The 16,544-nt window shown below is 48.2% G+C and overlaps 2 protein-coding genes across 4 annotated transcripts; both read left to right on the top strand.

The window, feature by feature from the left end:
* The first annotated feature begins 3,729 nt into the window (after nt 1-3,729).
* Nucleotides 3,730-8,029, top strand: LOC110073295 (uncharacterized). The gene is made up of 6 exons (XM_020782313.3): nt 3,730-4,245; nt 4,941-4,992; nt 5,426-5,613; nt 5,953-6,108; nt 6,992-7,102; nt 7,638-8,029. Exons 1-6 carry the CDS (start codon nt 3,883-3,885, stop codon nt 7,749-7,751), a joined length of 984 nt encoding a protein of 327 aa, XP_020637972.3. The 5' UTR covers nt 3,730-3,882; the 3' UTR covers nt 7,752-8,029.
* A 2,632-nt stretch (nt 8,030-10,661) lies between these two features.
* AURKAIP1 (aurora kinase A interacting protein 1) lies at nt 10,662-14,161 on the top strand. 3 transcript variants are annotated; one of them, XM_072977621.2, is made up of 4 exons: nt 10,662-10,772; nt 11,605-11,667; nt 12,967-13,439; nt 13,999-14,161. In XM_072977621.2, the coding sequence occupies exons 2-4, from the start codon at nt 11,616-11,618 to the stop codon at nt 14,107-14,109; spliced, it is 636 nt and encodes a 211-aa protein (XP_072833722.2). In that variant the 5' UTR covers nt 10,662-10,772; nt 11,605-11,615; the 3' UTR covers nt 14,110-14,161. The 3 variants fall into 3 exon arrangements, with proteins under 3 accessions (XP_072833722.2, XP_072833723.2, XP_078235382.1); XM_072977622.2 differs by having other exon boundaries at nt 10,751-10,920; XM_078379256.1 differs by lacking the exon at nt 10,662-10,772 and adding an exon at nt 10,848-10,898.
* The last annotated feature ends 2,383 nt before the right edge of the window (nt 14,162-16,544 follow it).

Here is a 16,544-nt window from a genome sequence, read left to right as displayed (position 1 = left end):
GGAAACCAGCTTATAAGTGTGTTTCATGGTTGAATAAGACCTAGAGAATCCGTCACTATTAAGGGGTGCCACGTAAAGACAGTCGGGGTGATTCTTTGCCAGGAGAGTAAAGGAAGTTCCTACCCTGAATTGATGGAGAATATTCCTGCAGGAAGACTGCAAATTGGCCATCTTATTTCCGGAAGTGTAGAGCTTGAAGGAAAGAAAGCCAGGCATTGTATGGGGAACAGCAAAATCACAAAACTGCACAGCTGGGAGGGACTCTGGATTGAATCTACAGTTCCAAATCCCATGTGCGCTGCTGATTGCAAATTCCAAAATTATCTTCTAGTAAGCTCCAAGTAGATTGTCAAAAAGGGGTGCCTTCGGCTCTTGAACCTCAGGGTGAAATGACTCCAGGGCCTCCTGTGCTTGAAACAACACCAAAAGGATTTGACGAGAGCCACATTCCTTCAGATAATCTCGTGCGAAAGCGAGGTGGTGGCTTCCCTCCTGGAATTCGACAAGACGTCTTCACGAATCATTCCGGAGACAACTTTTGTCTAAACAGTCTTCAGTGGAGAATGAGTACCTGGCACGAGTAGAAATAATCGCCTAAAGCCCTCTTCTTAGCGTGTGTGTAAACATTTCAAGGTACATGAGCATCTGGAATTCTCCTTTTTAAAATATGAGAAGCCAGTTTGAGGAGTAGGAAAACTATCCTTCCGCCTGGATGTTCCAAACGCAGGAATGACAGCAGTTATGGTTCCCAACTTTGAGTCTCTAGATGTTCTTGGACTACAACTCCCAGGAATCCTGGCCAGCACAGCTCATGGTGAAGGCTTCTGGGGATTTTAGTCCAAGAACATCTGGGAGGACCCAAAGTTGGGAACCACTCATCTATGGCTTCCAACAGGAGATGCTCACAGCATATTATGCCCAGTAAGGAGGAATTTCAGTGGCCCACAAGATGGGGTCCACCAGAACCCACACTATGGAGCTGGTTCTTTGGCAGGGAGTATTCTTGCCCAGAACATGCACGATCCATAACGTTGCATCCCAACACCTTCCGTTCTGTATTTCCTGAGCTGAAAATTAAAACCCACAGGGTTGGCAGATGTAGCTGGTAGAACCACAGGCCACCTGCAATTCCATCTTGCTGTATCAACATGCTTCTATAAAATCCCCAGAAGCGCCGGCATCGGGAAGCTATCCGACGTGCTGACAGCTGAGATTAAGGCCAAGTACAAATTAAAAGGGGACTTCAGCTGTACAGGAGATATTGATTTATTTTGTCCTTTTCTCTTGTATGATCCAAAGTTGGTGAACAACTAAGACTTGGGTGGTTCCCAACCTTAGGGTCCCCAGATGTTCTCGGACTGCAACTCCCAGAAATCTGGGCTACCACAGCTGGTGGTGAAGGCTTCTGGGTCTTCCCAGATGTCTAAGAACATCTGGGGAGACCCAAGAAACCACTGCTTTAGAAGGACCAGCACAAGATCGCCAGTGGTGAGGTCTCCAGTAGAAAGGGTGCGTTTGATGGAGGCAAGCGAGTATCTAAAAGCCTATTTCGGTCACTAGTGAAGAGTGTAAGTATGGAATCTGAGCTGATAAACGTACAGGTAGGATTTTATAGAAAAAGGCGACGATCAAAGATACAAAAAATGGATTATTTCCGGTTAGCATTACTCAGAATGTAGCTTAGAATGTGATGTTTCTTAGCCATTTGTCAGCTCAAGTCAGTTGAGCTCTATCACTTTTCTCCCTAAGGCCACGGATGTCCTTGGTGCAGAGCAGAAATTAACATGACATTGTTAATTACTTCCTTTGGTGACTGCAGAGAAAATACACAGACCCTGTTCAGGGTAGCCCATTTTGCTTTTCTGTGCATCGTGCTTCCAGGTTTTCCACAAAACCTTGGCTAGACATTAATACACTAGTACCGTCACTGAAATCGAATGTGTGTCATAATGAGTTACACAGAGGACAATCTTCTCACAGGCCTGCGTGTCAGGGCGAATGGGCTTCCTTTTCCACATGGGTGGGCCAGCTTTCCGAAACCACGTTGCGTGCCGGGGACCGTTTATCAGCAAGGCGAGGTTGACCCAGGTTCTTTAAATGACCCTCCGTCGGTCAGCTGGGGAAACATTCACAACCTGGGGCGAAATCTCGTTTCCTGGACTGGTTGTGACTCGCCATCAAATCAGGACAGCCAGAAACCGAGTCAGTGGGTCACCGCTTCAAAATGAGGGCTGTGATGTGCAAGCCAATGGGGGAGTGCCGTTCCCTCTGGCCCTAGTCTAGAGGATCTGGGGCTGTGTGCGAATTAGAATGAGCTGCCTAGGAGGGCTTGAGCTAAAGTTCACCCATGCAGCCAATGTGTGGGGAGAAGGTCCTGAAATTAACGGTGGGAGACCATCATCTTAATTTATACAGTTTAGGAGGTGTTGTAGCTGTGATGGACAAAGCAGGTCTCGCTTCTTATTTTGCTTGTGGACACTCCTTTCTCTCGGACAACTCCCTGTCTTGCTCTTCCTGCATCTAACAAAATCCCTTCCCAGCAGTCTTGGGAAAGATTTGCTCTCTGCAGAACTCTTTGGAAATCGGACCAAAACCCGCAGATGTCCCACTTCTGAGTCTCAAACCGAGCGCCAAGGCGGTTGCCCGGGCCAACGTCTTCTTGCAGGGAGAGAGACCGAGAGGGCCAGTCCTTGCTTACAGGAAACCCTGGGAGGCAGTTAAGTCAGCGGGTTGAGACCCTTCTACATCAGCCTCTCCGGCTCTCTTGCCCTGCCTTGGTTGCCTTTCCGGATTTGGTTACATTTCTCTGAAGGCCGTGAAAACCTAACAGGCTGTCCCAAGAAATAAGATTTTAAAAGGGCCAATTGAGGGAGCAAGCCAGGAATTCAGAAGGCGACAGTCCTGAGCAATCCTGTGCATTTGGGACACGGGAGAGGGCCTTCTCAGTGGCTGCTCGAAGACTGTGGAACTCCCTCCCACTGGAGGCCAGCCTGGCCCCATTTTGGCTGTCCTCCTGTCAGCCAGCCGAGACCTTTCTCTTCAGGCAAGCTTTTCCCTTGAGGACTGGCTCCCCGAAAGGTCTTTTAAAATGGATGTTTGTGCCTCACTGCCCTTGAATGCATTTGGTGGGTTGCTTATGTTTTTTTTTTTAGCATGGTATTCACAGATCCTTTTACTGAGGCCTGACCCATTGTCACTGTCACACACACACCCAGTTCCCCTGTTTGTTCTTCCACACAACCCCGGCTCACTTTCAGGTATACCATTTACTTTTCAACTCTTTTTCGCTGCCACCCGAGGATTTGTTCCTCACTATATCACATAGGACTAATAGATCTGTGTTATTCAATAAAACAATGTTTATTTAAGAGTTTATCAGTAAATCATATAAAGCAAATCATGGATGGTCTTATTCATTCAATCAACTGTGCTTTGATAGCATTTATGTTTGCTTATGTAGACTCATGTTAATCAAGGTATTTATTCATTTCTTGTTCTCTATCTATTATCCTTCTCTAACACAATACTGGTCCTAACTGCCTAAATTGCTTCTCTCAAAATGATATCCTTCACCGAAGTCCCTGACTCTTAACTCATTATCCCTAACTCTTTAAATTCTAAACTGATCTTTCCCTGTCATCCATTCTTCTTCTTATATTTCCCTGGTTCTGCCCTCCTGTACTGCATAACTGTTGGGTTCTGAATCAGGGTTCCCATTGTGATGGACAGGAGTGGTCACTGACCCTGTCATAGTCACTAACTTAAATACTGCCTTTTAATTACTCTCGGATGCTTTTGAGGGAGGTGACACGCGTGTTCAAGACATGAATAAGATTTCGGAGGAAAGAAGAAAGAAATACAATTAAAACTGGGGAGAAGGCGATGCTCCTCTTTGGGGCGGCTGGGGGGCGTGGAGTGGGATCGGGGTGGGCGGGGCTGGTTCGGAGGGCGTGGCTTCGCGGGGCCCCGCCCGGGGGCGTGGCCTGGCCCTTTAAAAACCTCCCGCGGGTCCCGGCCAGAGGCAGGCGTGACTGGCTCGCTGATGGAGCTCCGGGCGGGCATCCAGCCATCCTGCCCGGGGGATCCCGGGGCACCATGACTCGGCCGCCCCTCCCGCTCTGCGGCTCCATCCTCATCACCGGCTCCAACCGTGGGATCGGCTTGGGGCTGGTGCGCGGGCTTTTGGCCGCATCCCCTCCGCCGGATCTGGTCCTCGCCACCTGCCGCTACCCGGAGAAGGCGCAGGTATAAAACCCTGGGAGAACCCACTTCCCCCTCCCCGGCTTAAAATAGCTCGCGATCCCCCCCCTCCCGGTTTCCCCTTGCGCGAGATCCCGTTTCCACGGCGAGTCTCGCTTTCCGCGGTTCGGACGCCCCCCTGAACTGCAGACCTTCCACTTCGGAACGCTCAGAGGGAATGTGGCCTCAGGCGGCAGTGCTGGGGGGGAACGGCAGCTATAAGGGGGGGCCCGATCTGCGGGGTTGAAATGCCAGTCAGCTTGGTTTCTGCCCACGGCAAGGGCTGAGTTAGAGGTCCATCTGGTCCTTTGCCTCGGGTAGCAGGATCTGTAGGGCGGCGATGCGTCTCTCTGCCTGGCTAGATAGAAAGGCAGTTCCTGAGTGCTGTTGATGAAACCGATTTCTGTGCTGCTGGTGATTCGGACAGGGCCAGCAGAGGATTTGATAAATCCTCTCTGGGTTGTGGTCGGAACTTTGAAGGCGAAATCCCGGTTTCTGGGCCTCTTCCGAGCGAAGGATTCAGCCCCTCGGTATTCAGGCTAAAAGCAGGGACGGATTTAGGTGCCCTCTTGCCACCACTGCCCCACAAAATCGGATTTGCCACCTTGGCTGAATTGGGGGGGTGTCTGAGAGAGAGAGAGATGTCGGGGTTTCCTGCAGAACGCTGATCTTTCCTCCCATCCCTTCCATCTCATTTGCAGGAGCTGCAGCAACTCCGAAAACAGTACGACAACATCCGAGTCCTTCAACTTGGTAAGCTAGAAGCTGCGGCTTCCCTTTGCATAGGCTTACAGGGTGCTTGTTCCGAGTTTCCTTGCTGAACCGCCTGGCGGAAGAGTATTTATATGGGGAGGGGTGCTGGTGTCCCCTTTTAAAGAGAACCATTTTGATTATAACCGAGTTGGGACTGAAGGTGAAACTCTGTAAGGAGATAGAGGCCCAGGAGCTGTGGGAGGCAGAGCGGTCCAGCTGTGGAGGAGCACTTGATGCGCTCCAGATTTTAGTCCGAACTTTTGCACAAGCTACCCAAGATTCTGAAAATGCTTGCAAAATTAAAAACCCGCCCCTTTGGGAGAGTTCCTTCGGACTTAAAGCCGGAGCAGATCAGCCACTCCACTGATTTCAGAGCCGCCAGCATTCCTGAGTCCCGACTGTGTCCCGTCTGCCCCTCTTTCTCGCACGGCAGATGTGGTGTCCGAGAAAAGCATTAAGGCGGTCGTCAAAGAAGTAGAGGATCTCGTGGGGGAGAAAGGGCTGAACTGTCTGGTGAACAACGCCGGCATCAACGTCTGTGCCACGCTGGATGAAGTCACCTCGGAAACCATGCTCACCGTGTACGAGACCAACACAGTGGCCCAGCTGATGGTCACCAAAGTAAGAAGGCGTGCTTGAACCTTAAAGTGGGGGAGAGACCGTGTCGTGTAGTGGGCAGAGGCTTGGGTGCGAAAGATGTAGACTCTGTATAGATTTTTGCTATGATCTGCTTTTTTTGGCATCCGCAGGGGGCCTGGAACCGATCTGCCGTGTTAAGGGTGGTCACACTGCTTATAAATCTCAAACAAATTCCGTCATTTTGTAGAATTCACATCTGTAAATTTGCTACCTTTTCTTGACTCAGGATTTCAGTGATTCAGCTCCTTTCCTTCTATTTCATTTCATTCTCTCTCTTCCGCTGTTTTTTTTTTTTTATTATATATATTTTTTTCCTTTCAGGCCTTTCTCCCTCTTCTCAGGAAAGCTGCCAAAGATGGCACCGGAATGGGATGCCACCGAGCCTCAATCATCAATGTGTCTTCCGAGTCAGGCTCCATCCAGCTGGTGGATGCTAAGAAGCTCTACCTCCAGGTGTACCCTTACCGGATCGCCAAAGTGAGTGTCCTGAATCAGCTCCGCTCTTGAGATGGGTTAAGAATGACCCAAGGGACGCCCAGTCTCTCTGGCTGGGAATCCGCTTCGAATTCTTCTCCAAACTTTAGCGGTCACTGTCAGATGCTATAGCTGGCAAGGTAGCTCAGTGGTTGAGCTTGATTCCCTGCTGTTGCTACCTTGACAAGGGCTGGACCAGATGATCCAAAGCATCCCTTCTGGCTCTGCAGTTCTAAGATTGTTAACTATGGGGCTGCAGAACTAGAGGTGTGGAGTTCGATTTCCCCACTGGGGCCTCCTGGGAGAAGAGCCAGCCTGGGTGGCCTTGGGCCAGCTGCACAATTCCCAGGGCTCCCTCCCCAGAACATGTGGATGGGGAACCACTTCTGAGTACTCTCTACTTGGAAAACCTTGGAAAAGGATCTCCATAAGTTAGGATTGACTTGACAGCCTATGATTAGCTCAGCGATTTAGGTCTCCAGCTGCAGAGACAGAAGTTGGGAGTTTGATTCCCCGGTGTGCCTTCTTGAGAGGGGCTAGACTCGATGGCCCAGGGGGTCTCTTTCAGACCTGCAGTTCAAAGAATTGCTATTATTATTAGCAGGAGTGCTGGACCTATTCAGGGGGTTATGGTTCAGTACCATGGATAGCTCCCGTAACTACCCCTGTAATATTGCTGCTGAGAACCCTCTGAGAAGTCGTTAATTGCAAAGATTCCCTACCAAGTACTTTCATCACCATTAGGTCTGCATGCTGGTCATTTTTTTAAAAAGTAACTTGTTATGTTATGTATTAGATTCTTCTCTCCCTCTTTCTATCTCTCTCTTTGGGCCAGCACGTTTTCATGATTATTTCATTTTGTTATCACTTTACCCCACCCTCAAAGACGGCCCTGAACATGGTAACCAAGTGTCTCGCTGCAGATTTGAAATCGGACGGCATCCTTTGCATCTCACTGCACCCGGGGTGGATCCAGACCGACATGGGAGGGGAGATGGTCAGTAAAGAAAAATAAAAAACAGAGGACTTACTATATGTATATATAGAGAGAGAGATGCCAGATTTGGAAATAATTGCAATGGGCTTGATCCACTTTTCATATCAGGTAGAGCAAAGTAAGCAAGTCCCCAATCACACAGGTGGGTCCTCGATCAGATCAAGCCTGAACTCTCCCTAGAGCCGGTAATGACTAAAATTGTGAGCCTATCCTACTAAAGGGACATAATGGGAGAACAAGACTCAGGAGAGTAATGCTGGGGAACGCCAGAGGCAGGAGGGCAAGAGGAAGACCCCCATGTGAGATGGTTTGGCTCCATAAAGGAAGCCATGGGGGTGAGCTTGCCAAGAGCTGAGCAGGCTCCTAGCGAGAGGCTCTTTTGGAGGCCACTTATTCATAGGGTCGCACTTCTGTCCTTTCAAATAAAAGCAGGATGCAGCCATTGAGGGCCTTCTCTTAAGATTTCTGTGTGTAGGGGACTGCCCCTTTTCCGAACATCTCTCCTCTAACTGATTTGCTTCCCGAATTCTTCCAGGCACCTTTGAAAATCCAGGACACCATTCCTGAGATCCTCTCGATGTTGGCCCGCCTCCGTGAAGAGCACAACGGTTCTTTCCTGGATTGGCAAGGAGAAACCGTACCTTGGTAGCCACGAAGCCCATGAAGCACCGAGCAACATCTGGATTTTATAGCCAGCTCAAAACCTTCGTGCTCTCTTTTTAAAATGTAACTGGCATGTTAATACATTTTGAAAGCCCACCTTAATCTTCCCACCTTACTTTCCTCAAGTAGAACATTTCTCAAGTAGGTTTATTGAAATCCAATGTCTCAGGAAATGTAAATTATTTCCAAGCTGGCCCAGCCAAGGAAACAGTTTATATGCAACACCAGGATATAAACACATTTCAGAAATACCCCCCCTTCAAATGTGTCCCGGATTTGACTCCTTAATATAATAGCCGGACTTCTGTGCTTTACGTTCTCCAAGCATTGGTCTCTCCATTTTTCTCAGGGGCTGCCGTTGGTGATATACATCCCAATATTTCTGAATTCCCAGAGTAAATAATGTGTTTGAATAGAATGTCTCCATGATGCTTTATAACTCGGTTAGGTTTGGGTGTATCTCACTGGGAGCGTAACCATCAGATGGGTGTGGTGGCCCACATTAAGACTTCTTTTTGCTGCCTGCTGGGGACTCCAAAATCCATCAGTCTAGCCAAGAGAGGCAGTGTGGTACAGTGGTTAAAACATAGGGTCAGAACTGAAGGTCAATTCCTCACTGAGCCCAGAAAATCATTGGTTCTCCTTGGGCCAGGTATGCACCCTCTTTCTCGTCAGCTGTCCTACCTGCCAAGGTTCTTGGGAGGAGTCCGTGTGAGGTGTGGAAGGATGAAAAGGCAGGGGATAAACATTTTAAAATGACAAATAAATGGGTGCTAGGTGTAATCGAGGCCAAAATCACTGTAGAAACAAAAATAACTAAATGGAGGCTGTCATATTTTGGGCACATTGTGGGAAGACAAGACTCACCGGAAAAGACAACAGCGCTGGGAGATGTGGCGGGCACCGGAAAAGAGGAAGACTGAACACAAGAGGGTCTGACTCAATAAAGGAAGCCACAGCTTTGAGTTTGCAAGAGCTGTGAATGAAAAGACCCTTTTTGTGTGTCTCTGTGTGGACGTGTTTGAGATGAATTCAAAGGGTTGCCGTCAGTTGAACATGACTTGACAGCCCATCGCCACATAAATGTAAACAAAGAAATTGATATCGGCAGCCCTTAGCCGATGGTGAATGGGTTATGTTTTTCTTAGTCTACGACTTGGTTAGTCTAACCTTTTAGCACACGGAAAAGAAGGCGTGGGACTCGTGTTAGGAGTCAGCCAGAACCTCCAACATGACTAGAACCCTATTCCTAAAGCATGTGTTCCACATCAGACAGTCTAAAGAGATCCATGTAGAAGCCACACATGACCACACACACACACACACACACACACAAAATGGATGTTTGTCCCATTCAAACTGATCTGTCTTCCTTTCTCTGTATACTGTGCTTTTAAAAAAAGTAAAAATACAGTAGCCTGAAAAGCTGTTTTCTTGACATGCAATTCCATGTCTTCTTAGTGTGCCTGTTCAGGTCTCCTGGGATTCCAGACCCCATCTGCCACAGCCCGTGGGACAGTGGAAGTTGTAATCTCCATTCCTACGTGAGACTGCAAGGGAAATTTGAAGGAGTGGGGGGGGAGTATATTTCTGAAAAGTATTTATTCTTGTCCTTATCTCCTCCTACCTTGTTTTCCCTGAAAATAAGCACCTGGTAGGGTTTTTCAGGATGCTCGTAATATAAGCCCTACCCCAAAAATAAGCCCCAGTTAAGAAAAACCCCAAACTCCACGATTGTGCAACAACCAGATGATGACATGACTGTGCAAAATAAAACATCTCCTAAAAATAAGCCCTAATGTGTTTTTTGGAGCAAAAATTAATATAAGACCCTGTCTTATTTTTGGGGAAACATGCCACATGGTCTTGCTCAGCTGCCTCTTCTGTGCTTTCTTCTTGCCTCACTGAGGAGCTGAAAGGCATCAAGCCAACAAGCTGGTTTCGAGAGATCATACTCTTTAAACCTCTCAAAAAGCCCTTCTTCTTCTTTTTTGCCTTTAATGCTCCCTTTCAGCCAGGGCTGTAACAAAAGCAGGGCAAGCTGGAGCTTTGCCAGCCTTTCAAGGGTACAGAAATCTCGATGTGACTCTTACGGTATTTGGAATATAAATAGCAGCGTCTCAATCCTATTGACTTTCCTATTTCTGAAAGCACAAACCTCTTTCTTTTAAGGCTCTACTAGATGGTTCTCTTTTCTTTCAAGGAGGCTTTGCATCCACACCTCAGCACGGAGCCCAAACAGCTATTTACAGCTGAATTAAATGCCACATGATACGTGGCATCCATGGATTCTTGGAAATCACCATTGTCTAAAATAAGGAGCTTTAAATAGGGCTGAAGAAGTAGAATGACGGATAACACCCATAAAATCTCCCATCCAAACTTAGGAGGTGTTGATCTTGCTCAGAATCATGATTATGCTTTCCTCGAAGAAGTGTCGGTATAATTACTGAAAAAAAAATTAATAGACAGTTCTCGGTTAAGAGCCCGGTTCAGTTCTTTTTTATAGTGTAAACGTACTGTTTCTTGCTTTTAGATATTCTCTTTTTAATGATGTAAGCGGCTCTGGATCCTTTTAAGGAGTAAGGCAGGGTTATTATAATAATAAAAAAAATACAACAGCAACAATAACAATAACAATATGCTGGGTAGATTAGTAGTTAGGAGTTCAGTTCCCCCCCCCCCGTGCTTCCTTGACAGAAGCTGGACTCAGTGATGCAATGATCCCCTCCAGCTCTGCATTTCTATGATGATGACGACGATGATGATGAGTCTTTCGCTCCTTTTCCCCCTCTCTGTGATGCTTTCCCACGCGCTGCCGCTAGAGGGGAGGAGAGACAAAGGATTGAGAGGCGGAAAGGCAGGTGTGTGTTGTTTTTTGTTCCGGAACCATGAAACCCTGCATGTGTTTCCAGGCGGAAGTTTAAAGCCGAAGGACGAAGTCCCTCCCTTTTTTTCTCCCCCGGAAGTTCCCATTCAAACGGCACACCGGGTCCCAAACGGGACGGTAAGGATGCAAGGAGGGGGAGAGGAAGGGCGAAAGAAGACATTATTTACGTCCCTTCCTCGAGATTCTTTTTTTTTTGGGGGGGGGTAATTTATTTGATAGAAATTTCTTCCCTAAATTTGGAAGGTGCTTTAATGTGGTGTTTATGGTAAAGATACACTTTTTTGGGGGGATGGGTTCAAAATGGGAGCGCCTAAGTAATTCGTTACTTTCGGTAACGTCTTAAGGAGGGGGCCCTGGAGAGCCTCCGCTTTTTTCCGGGTAGCCACTGATACATAATTTACGGTCACTGGTTAGGACGGGGTGGTGGTTGGCTTTTAGGGGCTGATATTAGATTATTTACGGTCCCTTCCAGGCACTTTCGACTGCAAACCCCACCCCGTTCCTTCCCAGCCAGCAGGGCCGTGGGCTGCGCTGCCTCGGATGATGGGGTTTGTAGTCCCACTTAGTTCAAAGGGAACTGGGCTGTGGGGAAAGCTGGTTTATGGGAAAAGTTTTCAATTCCTGGCAGGATGGGAGCGAGTGGGGATAATGGTTTGGGGGAATATTCCCTTATTCAGGGTGGCTGAGAAAGATGGGGGAAAGTTTGCTGTTCAGGCAGCACAGCGTAGTGGTCACAGCATTGGACCAGGAGGCCTGTTAGGATCCGGGTTCAGAAATCCCCATTTTGGCCACGAAAACCTACTGGGTGTGCCCTTGGGCCACTCGCTTCAGCTTTCTGCTCGGCCAACCTCGCAGGGTCGTTGGGAGCTTAAAAGAAGAAGGAAGGGAGAAGGTGTCGCTTGCATCGATACTTAAGCGTTGTATTTTGCATATCTTTCTGCTTTGCTAGAATGAACCAAGATGCTGATATCACGGCTGACACTTCAGATAGCAAGGGCCTCGCGGCTTGCAGGTAAGCATGGCCCTATTTTTAAATGCTGTAACCTCCTGAGCCACTCCAAAGGGGCCCACCCTCATCCGATTTCAGAAACTAAACTGGTTGTGCCTGGTTAGTGCTTGGAATACTAGGTGTAAGACAAGGAGGAGCCGGGGACTGGACTTTTTGATTTCTGGGAATTCTGCCTGACTTAGCTATACTGTACCTTACAGAGAAACCTGAATGTGGCTAACCTGAAAGACTAGGCCTAAACAGGAAGGCACCACTAGGCCTAGCTCCAACCGAGTTTCCTGTTCCTGCCCTGGTGTTAGCTGGAAGCTTTCTTTCTAAACAGGAAACTGGGCAGAGCTGGGCCTAACTGAGCCCCAGAGCCTTTCAGCTGCGGCCTTTTTTCCCAGGTGAGCCACATTTAGATGTCTGCAATATGGGAAGAAGTCAGGTAGAACTCCCGAAATGGAGAATTAACAGTTTTGTAGTCTAAAAAATCTGAAAATCCCTAGTGGGAGCTGCAACATCCCTAGTGGGAGCTGCAGCAGAGCAATAGAACATGTACTTCTTGGGCTGAAGCTTCAGCATCAACTGGTAGGGTGATAGTACTGCCCCTTGGTACTATTTGCTTATATAATACTCATTATTCTTTTAGAATTTCAGAGCTGGGAGGGACCCTATGGATCATGGAGCCCAGCCCCTGTGAAGCAGGCACAGTGGTGGATTCGAACTCCCAACTTCTGGCTCTACTGCTAGAGACCTCAACCCGTTAGTTAGGGTCAGGAAGACATTTAAGCAAAAATTCAGAATTTTGTCTTGGAGAGTTTCTCCTCATCTGCTGGGTAAAAGCAGTTCGCCAGTGATAGTATAAATTTGAATATGTAAGTTGGAAATGTTGCAAATAGAGATGGGCATGAACTGATTCGTCCCAGTTCATCAAGGTGGCAGCACAGGTGGTGCTGCCTCCTTTCCCCGGCTCCTGTGGCTCACTCAGCCACTCACCAGATCCAGCCTCCATGATCTTCAACAGATCTCCCAGTCCCCAGCAATAGCTTAGGTTTCTCTGCCCTGCCCTCTTGGCTGATCTCCCAGTCAGAGAAAAGAACAGGGCAGAGACATCTGGTCTCTTGCTCGTGACTGGGAGATTAGCCAAGGAGGTGGGAAAAGCAAGCAAGCTGGGCCTGGTGATTGGCTGAGAAGGTGGGGAAGGAGAGCAGCAGCATCTGTCCTGCTGCCTTGACAGACTGAGACAAGCTGGTTCATACCCATCTCTAGCTGTAAAGAGTCTCAGATTTGCAAGCTTTGTTCTGTCTTGCCCTCACACAGAATGCTTTCTGCCGAGACTGGCGGCTCCCCTTCTGACCCTGAGACCAGCTGTCCTACCTAGCTACAGCACGCTTCATTCTAGCAAAACCGGGCCTGCCTCTCAGCCGTTCCTCACCCTGGAGCCCGAACTTGAAGATCTGCTGGTCCCCAGAAAGATGTCCATCACCCCCTTGGAAAGCTGGTTGACAGTCAAGTATTCCCTCCTGGAAAACGAGGAAGCCGTCGGCGGTGGTCCCGAGCAGCTGCGATACGAGCCAGCCTCACCGTACGAGCTCCCCTCGGCTTTCCAGAGCCCGGAAGAGGGCATGGAGGAGGAAGACGGGGCGGGCGAGCTGAGCAGGGCCGGAATCGAATGCAAGAAAATCATGAAGATCCGTAGGAGGAAGATGAACAAGCACCAGTACAAGAAACGGATGAAACGGAACAGATTTTTGCACCGGAAAATCAGAATTACTCGGATGAGGAAGAAACAGGTGAGTTGAGGCTTTCTCCGTATTCTTTTCAGAACCGCACCTTTGACACGGTTGCGGTGTGTTGTCTGGACGTGGGAATGCCAATCGTGATGAATCAGACCTCGGTTGAAACCTCTCACCCTGCCCTTTCGCTCATGGGTTAAGCCTTGTGGGTGGACACTCGCCATCACCTCCCCCACAGGGCTGGTCTGCGGGTTTGGCCTTTAGTTCTTTCCAGAAAAGGGGAGATTAAAATGGAGAAAAGACCCTAAGCCATCCTGGAAGCTGCTGCTTTGAGCCAGATGCTGCAAATCAGCTGGGTTTGCCCCTCTGTTTATGGGATGTTTCCCTGTCATGACAGCGGGGTTTCCGAATCGAGGTCTTGAGCTTCCTTCTTGTTATTTTTTTATCATAACTGCTGGATGGCTCAACGGTTTAGTGCTCTGACTGTGGGGTTCGATCCCCCCGCTGTGCCTTCCTTGATCACGGCTGGACTCAATCTATAGGACCCCAGGTCTGTAGTTCTATGATGATGATGCTGATGATTACTATATTATATATTTTTGTCTTGTCTTTATAGAAAAGGTTTGAACACGAACTGCTACAGTATGCCAAGAGATTTGGATTGAGTAAACTCCCGGAGGGATGGGTGACTCCCAAGTTGTATTTCGGGGACCGAAATTCCAAATGAAGTTGCTTTGAATGGGGGTTTTCTTGTTTTTAATTAAATAGTATTTAAAGCAGAGGTTGACTCTATTTTCTCTGGGTTTTTCTCCCTTTCCTGGAATGCTGCGATCTTAGTGTTACGGTGCTGTTTTGGAAGGAGGGGTGCTTCCATTCCTTACAAGAACTCTCTAAAAGGTCAGTTTCAGAGCAACTAGGAAGAGAAGACAGTGTTGGGCAGTGGTTAGAGTACAGGACTATGACTTAAGAAGATCGGAGTTTGAATTTGTACCAATGGGGAGGAATACAGCCACAGAGGCCGTGGGATAGAAATGTTAGACAAAAATATAACTTTTTTCCCCCTGAAATAAAAACTTGGCTGGATAGCTCAGTTGGTTGAGGTCTCTGGCTGTGGATCCAAAGGTTGGGAGTTCGATTCCCCCACTGGGCCTCCTGAGAGTAGAGCCAACCTGGGTAGCCTTAGGCAAGCTGTACAGTCCCAGGGCTCCCCCAGAAGAAGAGGAAACCACTTCTGCAAGTTCTCCACTTAGAAAATCCCTAGAAAGTGTTGCCATGAATTATAATTGGTGTGATGGCGCCTGATTATTATTTATTATCCTTAAAACACTGCTACATAACCTGAAGAAATCTATTAGACCTACAAAAGCTCTCGGTTCATTTGACTCTTTAGTCAAATGCATCACCTGCTCTTGAATTTGTGTCATTTTAAGGACCCCACAGCCTTTTCCTTGTTTTTCCAAAAATATGAGTTAACTATTCTGAGAAACAACTTTCTGGACAACCAGCAGGGGGCGTCCTCACACAAGGGATCCGGGCGTCCACTATCCCAGTGCTTACACTGAAGACATCCAGCAAAATAAATTTTATTTTACTTATTTAAAACATTTCTAACCCGCCTTAGAAAGGACCCAAAGCGTCTTACGTATACAAATACTAAAAAGTATCAAACAATCGTCCACTCTAAAAAAACGGTCAACAAAAGTAACACCAGAAACACGTTCAGAGCAGTTAATGCATACCAATCTGTCAAAAAAAAACAACCCCACCATTCAGGCAATGAGTCACTTGGGGAAACTTTGCCTGAAGAGAAAGGTCTTCTCCTGCTTGTGGAAGGACAGCGACGATGGGGCCAGCCTGGCCTCCAGTGGGAGGGAGTTCCACCGTCTGGGAGCAGCCACCGAGGAGGCCCTCTCTTGTGTGCCCACCGAACACACCAGGGAAGGCTCCTTAACACTCGAGTCAACTCGTAAGGCGGAGACCGTCCTCGAGACAATTTTCATTTGGATTTCTGCGCTGAGCAGGGGGTTGGCCCCCATAGACTTACTGGGCCCCTTTCCCATCCGGCGCTTCGAGGTGTCTACGATTTTCTTTGACCTTTTCATCGTTTCGACCCTACAGCGATGGCGCAGCAAGTGATCAAAAGCCCAGCCACAGCCCTGCCGACCGAACCTCGAGAAGGGGTGTGTCGTACCAGGCAATCCCGAAATCCCCTGGGACGACGGATTTGGGGAGTTACAATCCCCTCCAATCTCTTCCCCCGTCCCCCACCATCACTCACCCCTAACCTCTTCCCCAAGACACATTTCCAAGCTTTCCTCTCCAACCTCGCCAGTTTTCTCACTTTCTACGCCCCCGCGCCCCCTTCCTTTTTACAGCACCTTTTACACAAAGCAGCCTTTCAAGCCGAAACAGGGTTGCGTCCCCCTCTGTCTCACACACGCACTCCTCCCGACAGAGCGAACCGGTTCCTGGCTGGGAAATTTCTGAGCCCCCCCCCCCGAGTTTCAGATGCCCAGGAACCTGTCAATGAGAACAAAAGAGCCCTTTACATTTACCGGGGGGGGGGTGGTGGAAAGTTTCTCAAAGTTTTAAACACTCACTCTACCACCTGACTAACTGCCAGCTTCTTAAAGATGACAATGTTTGGGTTTCTCCTTCTTGGTGAAGATCTTTCCACGATGTAAACAGCAATCTATTTATTTATTTCACATATTTTTCGAAATGGACCCAAGGTAGCTTATAACAGAGCGTGGTAAGTAATAAAGACCAAGAGCAGGTAATTTCCACCTGGAATCCCTCCTGATTAACTAACAGATAACGCTGGGGAGACGCTTCTGAGACCTGTATTCCTCATCTGCCAAGGACAGATGCAGAGAGAGAGAGAGAGAGAGATGCAGTTTGAATGACAACTGCTTCTTTCCAGCCACTCCTTCCACGGAGCGTGACCTCATAGGAATCACTCCAATCAGGAGGAAGCAGAGGGAGGAGATCAACTCTGCTTTTCTTGCACCTTTTTCCATTCTTTCTAGTTACACTGAAGAACGTTGTGTTTCCTCCTCCCTCCCTTGTGCCTCATCCTTTTATGTTGTGTCTTTTAGAACGTAAACGTGCAAATGGGAGCGTGGCGAATCAGTCTAAATGGGACCGTTTACAGTTGAATGC

Source organism: Pogona vitticeps, chromosome 7, assembly GCF_051106095.1.
Source record: "Pogona vitticeps strain Pit_001003342236 chromosome 7, PviZW2.1, whole genome shotgun sequence".
NCBI classification, from domain to species: Eukaryota; Metazoa; Chordata; class Lepidosauria; order Squamata; family Agamidae; genus Pogona; species Pogona vitticeps.
The sequence above is the reverse complement of the archived record's forward strand: the minus strand, read 5'-3'. Positions and strand labels throughout refer to the sequence as shown.